The sequence below is a fragment of the Pipistrellus hanaki genome, assembly GCF_964339955.1.
Source record: "Pipistrellus hanaki genome assembly, chromosome: 15".
In the NCBI taxonomy this organism is placed as follows: Eukaryota; Metazoa; Chordata; class Mammalia; order Chiroptera; family Vespertilionidae; genus Pipistrellus; species Pipistrellus hanaki.
The window spans coordinates 29,403,370-29,416,776 of record NC_140517.1 but is presented as its reverse complement, the minus strand read 5'-3'; the positions used below and the strand labels follow the sequence as shown (position 1 = coordinate 29,416,776).

Genomic DNA, 13,407 nt, shown 5'->3' with positions numbered 1-13,407 from the left:
CAGAAAAAGCCCAGGTGGTACCACAGAGAACCTTTTGGTGAGATAAAGCTTTAAGAAGCTCAAAGTTAGCCGAAACCAGCTTGGCTCAGTGGATAGAGCATCGGTCTGTGGACTGAAAGGTCCCAGGTTCGATTCCAGTCAAGAGCATGTACATTGGTTGCGGGCACATCCCCAGTGGGGGGGATGCAGGAGGCAGCTGGTCGATGTTTCTCTCTCATTGATGTTTCTAACTCTATCCTTCTCCCTTCCTCTCTGTAAAAAATCAATACAAAAATATATAAAAAAGAAAAAAAGAAAAAGAAAAAAAGAAGCCCAAGGTTATTATCTCTATGGTCTCAGAAGCAATGGTAAGAAAAAGTTACCTTGAAGCCATTTGTGGGTATAACTTTTGTCTAACGGAATGAACCCCCCAATAAGCTTTAGAGGAGAAACTCAAAGTTTGTTGTTTGTTTGCTTGTTTAAATATATTTTATTGATTTTTTTTACAGAGGAAGGGAGCGGGATAGAGAGTTAGAAACATCGGTCAGCTGCCTCCTGCACACCCCCTACTGGGGATGTACCCACAACCAAGGTACATGCCCTTTTCCGGAATCAAACCTGGGACCCTTTAGTTCGCAGGCCGACGCTCTATCCACTGAGCCAAACTGGTTAGGGCAGAACCTTAAAGTTTTTTTTCTTTTTTTATAAGAAATATTTTTATTGATTTCAGAGAGAGGAAGGTAGAGGCAGAGAGAGTTAGAAACATCAATGGGAGACAGAATCATCGATGGGCTGCCTCCTGCATGCCCTCCACTGGGGTTGGAGCCTGAAACCTGGGCATGTCCCATGATCAATGGAACTGTGTCCTCCTGATTCATGGGCAACACTGAACCTCTGAGCCACACTGGCCAGGCGACACAGAATTTTTAAGATAACTGAATTGGCAGAAACACCGCCAGTTTAGACTAAAAGGGACAGAGATGGTACAACGGGAGAAGAAGTCTTTGGATACCCACATTTCTACAGAAGTAGGCAGCTGACAAAACGATGCATTTGCAAGTACCTTTCATATAAAAGGAACAGATGAAGCCAAAACCAAAAGCCCTAAGGAATGATTCCCAAACTCTAAGTGCTAACCAAGTACCGTATTTTCCGGTGTATAAGAAGACCCCCTAATTTTACAGTTAAAACATAGGTTTAGGCCTATACTCGCTGTATAAGACTACCCCCCACTTCCGAGGCAACACCAGTTCTTTTTTTTAATAGACTGCCTCTCTGACTCTGGCCAATCTGAGCAGGCTTTTTACTAGAACACAGTGTAGCTTTGGGTACAGAACATGTACACTGTGTTCTAGTAAAAAGCCATGTACACTGTGTTCCAGTAAAAAGCCTGCTCAGATTGGCCAGAGTCAGAGGGGCGGTCTATTAAAAAAAGAACTGGTGTTGCCTCGGAAGTGGGGGGTAGTTTTATACAGCGAGTATAGGCCTAAACCTATGTTTTAACTGTAAAATTAGGGGGTCGTCTTATACGCCGGAAAATACGGTAACTGCCAAAATGTGTCTTGCTGAATTACTTTGGACCAATGGCTCCTGTGTGCCTCCCATTTCCCTCTCCTTTTGAAAGGAATTAGCCTATCAGATAGCCTATGCTTATTTCACCTTTTTATGTAGGGTGTTCGAGGGGGTAAATAATGTGTCTCTTTAATTCACATGTCTTCAGATCTAAAGGAACTGTATTTAAGTTGTATTAAAATAAAAGAAGTCCTGGCCAGTTTGGCTCCATGGATAGAGCATCAGTCTGTGAACCAAAGGGTCTGGTCAAGGGCACGTACCTTGGATGCAGGCTCCTCTCTGGCCCCGGCCCTGGTCACAGCGTATGCAGGAGGCACCCAAAGGATGTGTTTCTCTCACATCAATGTTTCTCTCTCTCTTTCCCTCTCTCTTCCATGCTCTCTAAAATCAATGGAAATATATCCTTGGGTGAGAATTAAAAAAATAAAAGAAAGAAATGCGGATATTACTATTCTTGTACCTAATTTAGATGATGAGGTTCTTGACTTCTAGCTGATACAGTGATGGAATATCACCCAGGAGAAGTGACGGGATATTTTGCATGTGGAGGAACATGATGGATGACTGGAAGCCAGAGGGCAGAGTATAGCAGCCAGCATCCAAGATGGTTCCCAATGATTCTTGCCTCCTGGCATTGCATTCTTGTTCTTACAGTCCCCTCCCACTCTGGTCAGAGCTAGCCTGTAAAATCAATAGGGTTCCAGAGAAATCAAAGAATAATTTCTGATGCTAGCCCATGAAAGACCTTGAGGCACTCTGGGTCATTCGCTCTGGGGAAAAGCAGCTGCCTTGTCCTAGGACAATCCAATAGTGTGGAGAGGTCCGCCTGATGAGGAACTGCAAGGTTCCCAAAAGCCAGCACTAACGGTGAGGGAGCCACTGGAAAGCAGATCCTGCAGCCCCCATCAAGCCTGCAAATGAGCGTAACCTTAACTACAAGCTCTGAGACATGAGGCAGAACCAGCTAGCAGAGATGCTGCAAATTCCTGATCCACAGAGATGTTGGTTGTTGTTTTTAGCTGCGAAATCCTGGAGTAATTTCAAGATCCTGCAACTCTTATTTTTGTTTTAAATAATAAAGCAATCAACTTATAAAAATTTTATATCAATATAAAAAAGGAAATAAATTGCACATTTTCTCAATCTCACTATTAAAGTTTTGTTATAATAAAGCACCTCATAGGAGAAATGTATTTATCTTTAATATAAGTACACACACTCTTTATTTGACCAGATGGTATTTTACGACACATGCCAATTCTGTAACTTTCTTTAAAATCATAGTATATCCTAAACAGCATGGCAGGTCAATGCAACCACAGCTCCCCACTTCCTCATGTGCTTCCTAATTGCTGCAGTGCATGGACACACACTGACTCTACTGACCTGTGCCCTTGGATAAATTAGCTCTTTTCCATCACAATCAAGATCATGGCATCCTCATCCCGTAGCCGTGAACTTTTTGTTTGTTTTGTTAATCCTCATCCGAGGATATATTTTCCCATTGATTTTTAAAAAAAATACATTTTATTGACTTTTTACAGAGAGGAAGGGAGAGAGATAGCTAGAAACGTCAATGAGAGAGAAACATCAACCAGCTGCCTCCTACACACCCCCCACCGGGGATGTGCCCGCAACCAAGGTACATGCCCCTGACCGGAATCGAAACCGGGACCCCTCAGTCCACAGACCGAAGCTCCACCACTGAGCCAAACCGGTTTCAGTGAGCCAAACAGGTTTCGGCCCATTGATTTTTAAAAATATATATATTTTATTGATTTTTTACAGAGAGGAAGAGCGAGGAATAGAGAGTTAGAAACATCGATGAGAGAGAATCATCAATCAGCTGCCTCTTGCACACCCCCTACTGGGGATGTGCCCGCAACCAAGGTAAATGCCCGGAATTGAACCCGGGACCTGTCAATCCATAGGTCATCGACACTCTATCCATTGAGCCAAACCGGTTTCGGCCCCATTGATTTTTATAGGAAGTGGAAGGGAGGAAGAAAAAGGGAGAGAGAAACATCGATTGGTTGCCTCCCAAACATGCTCTGACTGGGGCAGGGGACTGAACCTGCAACCCAGGTACATGCCCTTGACTGGGAATCGAACCTGTGACCCTTCAGTTCATGGGCCGGCACTCTAACCTAGGGGTGTCGAAGTCAATCAGAGAAGGGACCAAAATCTAAAATCCAGCCTAAATCGCGGGCCGAATGGTTTACTGAACAGTCATAAACTGACAATGTCATAAACTGACAGCGGAGTGCAGTGATGACAGCGCGGTGCGGGCCACATTGCAAGGCCTGGCGGGCTGGATTTGGCCCGCGGGCCTTGTGTTTGACATATGTGCTCTAACCACTTAGCAACACCAGCAGGGGCCTGGGGAACTTTAAAGAGCATAGCCATGGGGAGTGTTCCTCACCACGGGATTGCTGCCACTCAGCAGCTTTTCGACACTATAAACACCCCATCCGAGTATCTGAGTCAGGTTCTCCAGCAGCCAGCGATGTGGCACACTCCACACAGGGCTTGCCTGAGCACACAAGCAGTAGGCTTTCCCCGGCATGTCAGCTCTGGCACTCACAACAGATGGCTGGAAATCTTCTCCCTCATACCCAGAGCCACCACACATATCAACCACTGTTAAGGAATATTCTGGAAACCAGATTCCCATCAGGACCTAAGCCTTCCTCACCCTGGGAAGTACTGTTCATTCGGCTGCCAGGCCTCTAGGATTGATGCCCAGATCACCTCCTGCCATTTCAGGTCTGAAAATGGCTCTCAGCCAAAGCAACCAGACTTTGACCAGCCAGCCGGGGCCACTGCTTTCAGTACAAGCTGACCAGAACGCAGATTATCACCCCCAGAGCACACGTCACGCACATGCACACACCCACACACACAAACAAGCCCACAGACATCATCCTTGGACTCCAGCTTTAGGACGTCTGCCACCCATTGCAGGATCACCCCTGGGCAGGACACGGAGGCAACGGTGTTGATGTGGCAAAACCTCTAGCTGGTGTCTGAGACTCCACCCCTACGGCCCCACCCAGGAAGTTATTACATTAACACTGACACAGGGGCACCTCTGACATAGTTCTAAGTACAAATAAGCTGCAGAAGAGTAGGTAAAAATGAGCCTGTGTGTACGCATGGGCATGCGTGTATTTCAAAGAGGAGATGGCATCTGTATGTGTGTACGCACAGGAAGCCTTTGGGGGTGTAATCAAAGCAAGTCTTTTACCTGGTTCTAGGGCATACGACTAAACACAGATGAGGGCATACGACTAAACACAGATCAGAAAAGTCTCTTCCTCACTCTCTATCCCTCACTTCTCCTCTCAGACCTTGGCCACTGGCCAGCTTGTCCATGAGCCCACAGGTGTCTGTAGTTCAGGAAGGAAGCTGCCCCACTGCGCCCGTGGTGGGTTCCCTCAGAACTGGGTCCCCAAGGCCAGCAATCACACAGATATTCCCCCGCCACCCCACCCCTCACCTTAGGCTGCTGTGAGGGACTGAGTCCTCTCCGAAGGGAACTGTGGCCCAGAAGGGCTCCCAAATTCCCCAATACATGCACACCTACAGCTAAAGGCAAGTGCAGCCCAGCAGCTGCTTACCTGGCTGAAAGACTTCATCTTCTCCAGGACCCTGTTCACCTCCGGCATCACATCCTTGCCATCCACCAGGACGGGGGTGTTGGACCGGTTCCGCAGGGCCACGTGCAGCACTGCCCGATTCTGGGGACAAGAGTCAGAGTGAGAAGATCCCACCCCAGGGAAGCCTCTTCCAGCTGGGCGCGTGCAGTGCGGCCCGGAGGCAGCTCGACCCCTTCTTCATTGGACATGCAGGCCCCGAGGCCTGTCAGTGCTGTGGTCTCACACGGAGAATCCACTGTGTGCTTGTGGAAATAGGGGCTACCCCGGGCAGGGGGTAAGGCAAAGCAGGTGCTGCTTGCTCCCTTATGCGGTGCAGATGACCACGAGGGGACGGAGACTGGAACAAGCCCAGGATAAGCCCCAAGGGCCCTTAGGTATTCAGAGTGTGAAAAGCCAAGGAAAAAGGAACACAGTGAGCAAAGGCAGAGTGGTGACAACACAGGTCAGAGACAAGCAATGCTTCAGAGGACTAGGGCTCACTCATTAAGCCTAAAGTCATCTCATCTTCCTGATCAGAGGACATGGTGTTTGCTGGCATCTTTTGAAAAGTGCTCCCAGCCTCTTGAAGGTAAAGCAAAGCAGGCAACTCAAGCTTCCCTCACCAAGCAGCCCTATCGGACCCTAAGCCCGTGACAGGTGCCAGGCAGCTGGCCTTGTCCTGCAAGAGCAAGTCTCATCAAGCTGAAGCCAGCAGAGGAGTCCCTGAAGGAAACAGATCTAAAGATGCCAGGTGGGCAGGAAAGAGATGGTCATGCTACCCTGCCCGACCCCCCTCCTGCCCCAGTTCAACAGGTAAATGCACCCCTCCTTGAATGCAAACTCTCTCAGTCTAGCCCAGGCAGTGCAAGAAAGGTTGTATTTGAATCCTGACTCTACCTCGTACAGATATGACTCTTGGATAAGTAACCTGACCTCTGAGCCTCGGATTTCTCCTGTGTAAAAGGAGGATAATAATCTTGAGGCCAGGCCTCTGAGTGCTCGGTGATTATTATGCCTCCAGGCTTCCACAGCAATTCAGGAGCTGGGCCCCCAAAGCCCGCCTTCTTCTTGACTCCTACCACTGAGGAGGTTTATTTTTTGACATACGAGGCGTTTTGTTTTTGTTTTTGTTTCCCCCTTCCCCTTAATAAAACTTGGAGCAAAGCTAGGTCAAAGTTCTCCAAGTACGCCCTGAGAAGCCCTCTCCTCACAGGTTTGAAATGTGCTCTCCCTGGGCGGACACTGGGAGCCATTCCCTGCTTACCAAGTCCAGACCAGCAGTCTAGGGGAAGACAACCCCAAGGCCGGGCAATGTGCTGGAGGAAACAGGCCTCAGGCCCCTCGTTAAGCAAAAGTATTGCCTAACTGGAGGGGTGAAGACACAGAGGCCAACGGCTATGAGAAGGAAGGAAGAGGCCCTGGAGGACCTGAGAAGTCTGATGCCACCAGGATGCTCACCTCAGTGAAATTGATCTTCTCACCATTGAACATGTTCTCCCGGGCGGCCTCCACACCCCTGGACTTGGCCTGCAAGAGAAGAACCGAGGCTGGGAACCACCCCCATTAGCCGCCAGGAGCCCATGCTCCACGCACAGGCTTGGTGCAGCCCCAGGTGGGGCTGGCAGACGCTGCAGCCTGGCACCCTCTCCCACCGCCTGGTAAGAAGGGTCAGTTCAGAACCTGAGTTCATCTTATTGCTGAGATGATGTGGCCTGCAAAACCTAAAATAGTTGCCCTTTGGCTCTTGAGAGAAAAAGTTTGCTGACCTTTGGACTAGATAATTTTGCAGCCATTAAAACACTTAAGAACCATTATTAAACAAATAGGAAGTATATTAGAATGAAAATAATAGCACCTGAGTTCAGCCAGGAGCTCAGAGCCCTGCACTGGCACAGCCACTGAGGTCCACAGAGAAAAGGAAGTAAAGATGCCCAAGGACATGAGGGCTCCCAGGAGCCCAGCTTGCCCACCACTGTGGGTTACAGGTCAAGCCTCCCTAATAAGAACATTACCAGGTCCAACAGCATCTTCATCACATCCTCCGTCACCAGGTTCTTGGAATAATCCACCAGAATACGCCCATGGTTGGTATCGAGGTTCAAGCTGCAGAAAGATGGCAGAGGCCGTTGACCACACCCAGGTACCCCCAGCCTGCTCCCTAACCAGAACTGCTTCCAGAAAAAAAAAAAATCCTCTTTGTGCCATACCCCAACCAGGCCTCAGCTGCCTGCCCACCAGGCTGAGCTGCAGCCGCGCACAGTGAGAAGGGCCTCTGAACAGAATGCATGTCTCTGGGTGAGGAGCCATTCCTCTGCTAAAACTGAGCTGGGGGATGGGAGACACAGAGCGAGGCTCACTGTCCCTCCCTGCACTCCCACTCCGCACCTCAGCTTACTCAGGGAGGACCCAGATGGCAGGGCTGGCACAGGGACCTTCCAGCCGGAGCCACAGACCCCCGCTCCCCCCCAACACACCTGCACAGGAGCACTGTCAGCCCCATTCCCATCCCATTCCCCCAAGATGTCCTCTAACGGACTCCTTTCTATTCACAAGTCTCCAGGCCTGGCCTCTTCCGCGGGAATCACGTCCCCACACCTCCACCCTTCCACCAGACTGCCCGCAATCCCCCCGCCTGCCCCACCCAGACCGAGGCCCGCAGAGGGTCCCACGCCCGCAGCGGGAGCGGATGGAAGCAGGCAGCCCTTCCCCGCCGGCGGCGTCAGCGACGGTCGCCCCCCACAACGGCGAGGAGACCCTTTGCAACCCGCGGGGCTGCGCGGCGGGGACGGGGGATGACCGGCATGTCCCCCGGCGGGGAGCCGCGGAGGGGCCCCCTTCTCAGGGCTAAGCTGCCCTGGCACCTCCGGCGAGCTCCCGGAACCCGCTTCAAGGAGGCGTCAAGGACGAAGCGCGGCCTGGGTCCCGATCCGGGGCCGAGGCTCCCGGGGAGCGCCCGCCCGGCCCGGCCCGGCCCCGGCCCCGCACCCCTGGAGCCGCGGCCCCGCGCCCCGCGCGCCCCGCTCCCGCCCGCACGTCCCGCTCGCCAGCGGCCACGCGCACCTGAAGCGGTTGAAGCGCTCCTTGTCCGTTTCGAAAAGGCGGCGCAAGTTGAGGTCAGCGCCCTGCTTGCGGTGCCATTCCTGGAGCTTCTGGAACTGCGGGTCCTTGGTGAGCGCGGCCATGGCGAGGGCAGCGGGATGCACTGCGGCGAGGAGGGCGGAGGAACCTGCAGGGCTGTCGGCGTGCAGCTGGCCCGTCCCCGGCGGCGGTCTTTATGGCGCAGGCGCGGCGCCGCCCGCCGGGCCCCGCCCCAGCGCCCGCCCGGCGACCTTGCGGGCCGCCCAGCTGCGGGGCCTCCGCTGGCCTCTCCCTGCACAGGGCGGCCACTTGTGCGGGGCCCCTGCCTGGACGTGACTGGAGGACAGAAGCCGAACTCCCCGTGCCCAGTCTGCTTCATTCTTCCGTTCATTCATCTATTCATCCATTTAACACAACTCCGAACGCCTTCCATGTTAACAGGTAGTGCTCCAGGCGTTTCGGATACATAAGTGACAGATACGTAAAACATACGGTATGTCAGGTGCCGGTAAGTGTTATTGAGAACACTGGAAAAGGTGCTGGAATTGTGGGTTGCAATTGTGAATAGAATGTTAAAGGAAAAATGTGACTAATGAGGTTACATTTGAGCAAAAGCCTGAAGGTTAGAAAGCGAGCCAATGGGATGTCTGGGGGGGAAAGTGTTCAGGCAAAGGGAAGAGCAACTGCAAAATTCCCAAGAGCAGCATGGTTTGATGTTTCAGAAACAGAAGTAGCCATTTTGGCCGGAGTGGAATGAAGGAGGGGAAAGTGATAGAAGATGGGGCCAGAAAGAGAAAGAAGGCAAGATCACATACACCTTGCCAGTCATTGTGAGAGCCTGAGTTTTTATTCCCAGAGAGATGGGAAGCCACTGAGGGGTTCTCAGCAAAGAAGGGACATCATCCAGCATGTCTTACGAAGGATCAGGCCCACAATGCAACAGGAATGGAAGGGAGGCTACGGCAACAATGCAGGCCAGGGACAAAAGTGGCTTGGGTCGAGGTAGTAGGAGTTGGGCCAGGCGATCTGGATATATTGTGAGTGAAGAATTGGCAATTTGCTGGTGAAAGAGAGAGAAAGAATGGTGAAAGGTGACATCTACTTTTCTAACTGAATTCCTGGAAAAATGGAATTGTCATTGCATCTTGCAGAGATGCAAGTTTTTTTGGGGGGGGGAAATCATATGATCTTGTTTTTGGACAAGTTTTCAAAACCTACTCTACATCTAAGTGTTGAATTGGCTATCCGTGTCTGGAGTACATGTCCGGGAAAGGTTTGAGCTGGAGGAAAAAACCTGGGAGAGTCAGCAGTGAATGGATAGCATTTGAATGACTCTCTCAAGGGGAGAATTTGGATGAGAGGGAGTGAGAATAGTCAGAGAGGAGAGGAGGTCCAGAACTGGGCACTCAACTTGAGCTTCTTTGTTGCTGGGTTCCACCAGCATAGCCAGATGTCAGGTGTGTGCCCTGTCCTGCTGCAGCCCTAACCACGGGCCTTCCTACCACCCACCTCCCAGCTCATGCAGCCCATGCCGCCTCTGGCCTCTGCAAATGACTTTCTCTCTCTGTCCAGAATGATCTGGAATCCTAAAGATGAAGAAGGAAAATAGGAAAGGGGCTGGAGACTGAGGAAATCACAGCACTTTGCAGGGGAAAGCCCTTATTTACCCAGAGGAGTTTTGGATTAACTATCAGCTCTAAGATGGAACTGAACTTCCCGCATCTAGCACAACCCTGACAGCGCTTGTACTGCTGGAGTTCATGGGAAATACAACAGCACCTGTACTGCTGGAGTTCATGGGAAATACTCCAACCAGAGCTTCCCATCCAAACCAGTTACTTGTCTGCACAGAACAATGCTCCCTCCCCTAAATTCTGTTTCAGAACAGAACCTCATCCAATAGGAAAGTCGATCTCAGTAGCCACTGCACCAATAGCCACCTGCCCTATGATTCCTTGGATGACTTTTGGCCCAACAGTAGCCACTGACTCCTTTTTATTTTTTTATTTTTTTTTTTATTATTTTTTAAAAAATCAATCTTTATTGTTCATATTATTACAAAGGTTCCTCATTTCTTCCCCCCTCCACCAGGTTCCCACCCCACCCTCCGCCCCCTCCCCATCCCCCATTGTCCTCATCCATAGGTGCACAGTTTATGTTCAGTCTCTTCCTCCCTCCCTTTCCCCGATAGTAAATCCCTTTTCAGATAGTAAATCTGTTACTTAGCATTTTCTCATATCAATAATACCTCCACATGCCCAATGATACACTTCACACAAAAGACACTTTCAAATAGGTCAACCAGCCTCATCCAGGCCCCACCCAAGGCACTCACAGATCAACACCCCAGCGCTACACCAACTCAACACATCCAGATCTAAGCCTTCATCACCTGACCCAGCAGACCCTCAAGTTCCCGCAAAAGTTTCCAGCCATGTCTGAGAGGCAGCCGTGGGCAGGTACAGGCGAGGAGCGAGCTGTTTCGGGCCTGGCTGCTCCGGGCCTGGCCTCTGTTGCTCTGGTTCGTTCCACAACCAGCTGCTCCGGGTCTGGTCACTGCCGCTCCCAACCTAGTTGCTCTGGACTTGGCTGTTGCTGCTACAGGCCTGGCCGCACCCAACCCGGCTGCTCTGGGACCGGTTGCTCCGGTCCCGGCCGCTCCGGGCCTGGCCGCTCCCAGCCTGTCAGCCGCTGCTCCTGGCCTGGCCGCACCAGACCCGGCTGCTCCGGGCCTGGCCGCTCCCAGCCTGGCAGCTGCTGCTCCGGGCCTGGCCGCTCCCAGCCTGGCAGCCGCTGCTCCTGGCCTGGCCGCACCAGACCCGGCTGCTCCGGGCCTGGCCGCTCCCAGCCTGGCAGCTGCTGCTCCGGGCCTGGCCGCTCCCAGCCTGGCAGCCGCTGCTCCTGGCCTGGCCGCACCAGACCCGGCTGCTCCGGGCCTGGCCGCTCCCAGCCTGGCAGCTGCTGCTCCGGGCCTGGCCGCACCAGACCCGGCTGCTCCGGGCCTGGCCGCTCCCAGCCTGGCAGCTGTTGCTCTGGGCCTGGCCGCTCCCAGCCTGGCAGCCACTGCTCCAGGCCTGGCCGCACCCGACCCGGCTGCTCCGAGCCTGGCCGCTCCCAGCCTGGATGTTCCGTGCTTGGCTACTGCTGTTCTGGGCCTGGCTGCTCCCAACCTGGCTGCTCTGGACCGGGCTTCTCCGGGCCCAGCCACTCCGTGTCTGGGTGTTCCTGGACTGGCCACCCTGGGCTTGGCCGCCTCTGCCTCAGGCCTGGCTGCCACTGCCCCAGGTCTGGCTGCTCCAGTGCTGGCCGTTGATGCTCTTGTTCTGGCTGCTGCTGCTCTGGGGCCTGGCCACTGCTGCTCCGGGCCCAGCTGCCACTGCCTTGTGCCTGGCCATTCTAGGCCTGGTCGCCGCTGTTCCAACATTCTGTCCCTTTTTTCTCTTTTTTTTTTTTTTTCTTTTTTAAAAAAATAACAAAACGCATTTATGTTGCAATGTTGGCTGGTGCGTTGAGTTCTGACTTAGTCTTTGATTTTTCAAGATCTTCTTTGTATTCTTTCTTAAGTAATTTTACTATCATTTGCTCTCACTTGATTTCTTCACATTGAGAACTTCTTTGGTTTCTTCCTCCTTGTCCTGGGAGCTCAGCAGGTTGGCCTGTGGCACCCCTTTGTTCTCCGCGGGCTCCCACGCTGCTCCAGCCTGTTGCCGGGGTCGGCGCTGCCCAGGAAGCAGCCCCCGTCCTTGGCTCCGTTGCCAGCGCTCAGCAGTCGAAGGCTCAGGGGCACCCCCCCCACTGGGGGCCCCGTCGCCCGGCTCCTTGCTGGCGCCCGGCTGGCCGGTGTCCGGCAGGGGCTCCTGCTCCTCGTGGCGTTCCTCCAGTCTGGAGCTTTCTTTCTCCCTCCCACTAGGGGAGTCCAGGATCAGAGTCAACAGACTGTCCTCTGCGCACAGTGTGCGCGACTCCGGGGGCTCGGCCTTTCGCCGCGCTCCCAGGACTCCACCTCACAGCTCCGTCTCCCCCTGCCCGAGCCTGGGTCCCCAGGGACTGGCCCAGACCTGGAGTTCTGGGCGGTCTGGATTGAGGCTCAGAGCTGCCGCTGGAGGCTTTGTTTCTTCCGGCTAGGGTAATCCAGCATCAGAGTCAACATTCAGTCCTCTGCTGGCCATGTGCGCGCGACTCCGGGGGCCCCGCATTTCGCTGTCCCCCGGGATTGTCTCCCCCTGCCGGAACCTGGGTCCCCAGGGTCTGGCACATAACTTGGGGCTCAGCGCTGCCGGTTCGGGGGTTCAGCCCAGGCTGGGGGTTCTATTTCCTTCCTGCTAGGGAACGCCAGGCAGCACCCAGCCCTCTCCTCCTCTCCGGCTGCGACCTCTCCGCGCGCGCGCGTGCGTGCGAGCGCGCGCATGCGTGCAAGCGCGCTGCATGTCTCCGTACCTTAGGCTTTTTTTTCAGCTCCTCTGATTTTCCTTCTGGTTTTCTCCCTCCTTCCTATTGTAGAGTTTTCAGTCAGTCGACTACCTGTAGCTCTGGGCAATGTCCACTCTACATTTTAGTTGTATTCCCTTGAAATTGTTGTGAGCTGCTGCGGCTAGGTGTATACCCGAGCAGCCATCTTGGATCCTCCCACTGACTCCTTTTTACTAATAGGCTGCTTAAGTGACTGTGGTGGACATCTCTTGTCTTTGTCCAAAACCACTACCTCCCAACCTTGTGTTTTTCTTCTGACTCTGATTATATCAGATATGAGCACACGACCTCAGTCAGCCAAACACGGTCCTTTTCTGTGACCCTGGTGCCAGCAGCAGGAACGCCCAGCTTTTTATGTGTCACATTGCCTTTCTGAAAGTACAAACCTGAGGGTCAGTCCTTGGTCTCAAAGAAAACAATGGAGAGAATGACCCCCAGACAGAAGCCAGAGGGAACCTCACAGGGCCCCGGTTCCTGGGGCTGGGCCACCTCTGTCTGTACAGGAACCAGTGATTTCTCTTAAGGGTGAAGCCGTTTGAGCTGAACTGTCACAACTTCCATCTTTCCAAAGGTTGGGTGCTCTGGGCTCCTGCACTGAAGCAGCAGCAGAGGTGAGGCCTCTGATCACTGCCTTTTTGAAGTTTTTATCTTTTGACATTCCAGAAGTCTA

The 13,407-nt window shown here is 52.9% G+C and overlaps 1 protein-coding gene across 1 annotated transcript in view; it reads right to left on the bottom strand.

Annotated features, from left to right (window-relative positions):
- The window catches only part of GPI (glucose-6-phosphate isomerase), a 29,591-nt gene extending 21,127 nt beyond the window's left edge, over nucleotides 1-8,464 (bottom strand). The window contains exons 1-4 of the mRNA XM_084905145.1: nucleotides 8,250-8,464; nucleotides 7,202-7,292; nucleotides 6,648-6,716; nucleotides 5,172-5,291 (exon numbers count right to left, since the gene is read on the bottom strand). Coding sequence (XP_084761271.1) covers nucleotides 5,172-5,291; nucleotides 6,648-6,716; nucleotides 7,202-7,292; nucleotides 8,250-8,371 — 402 coding nt within the window. The 5' untranslated portion in view covers nucleotides 8,372-8,464. The remainder of the gene's footprint in view (nucleotides 1-5,171; nucleotides 5,292-6,647; nucleotides 6,717-7,201; nucleotides 7,293-8,249) is intronic.
- Nucleotides 8,465-13,407: the final 4,943 nt, after the last annotated feature.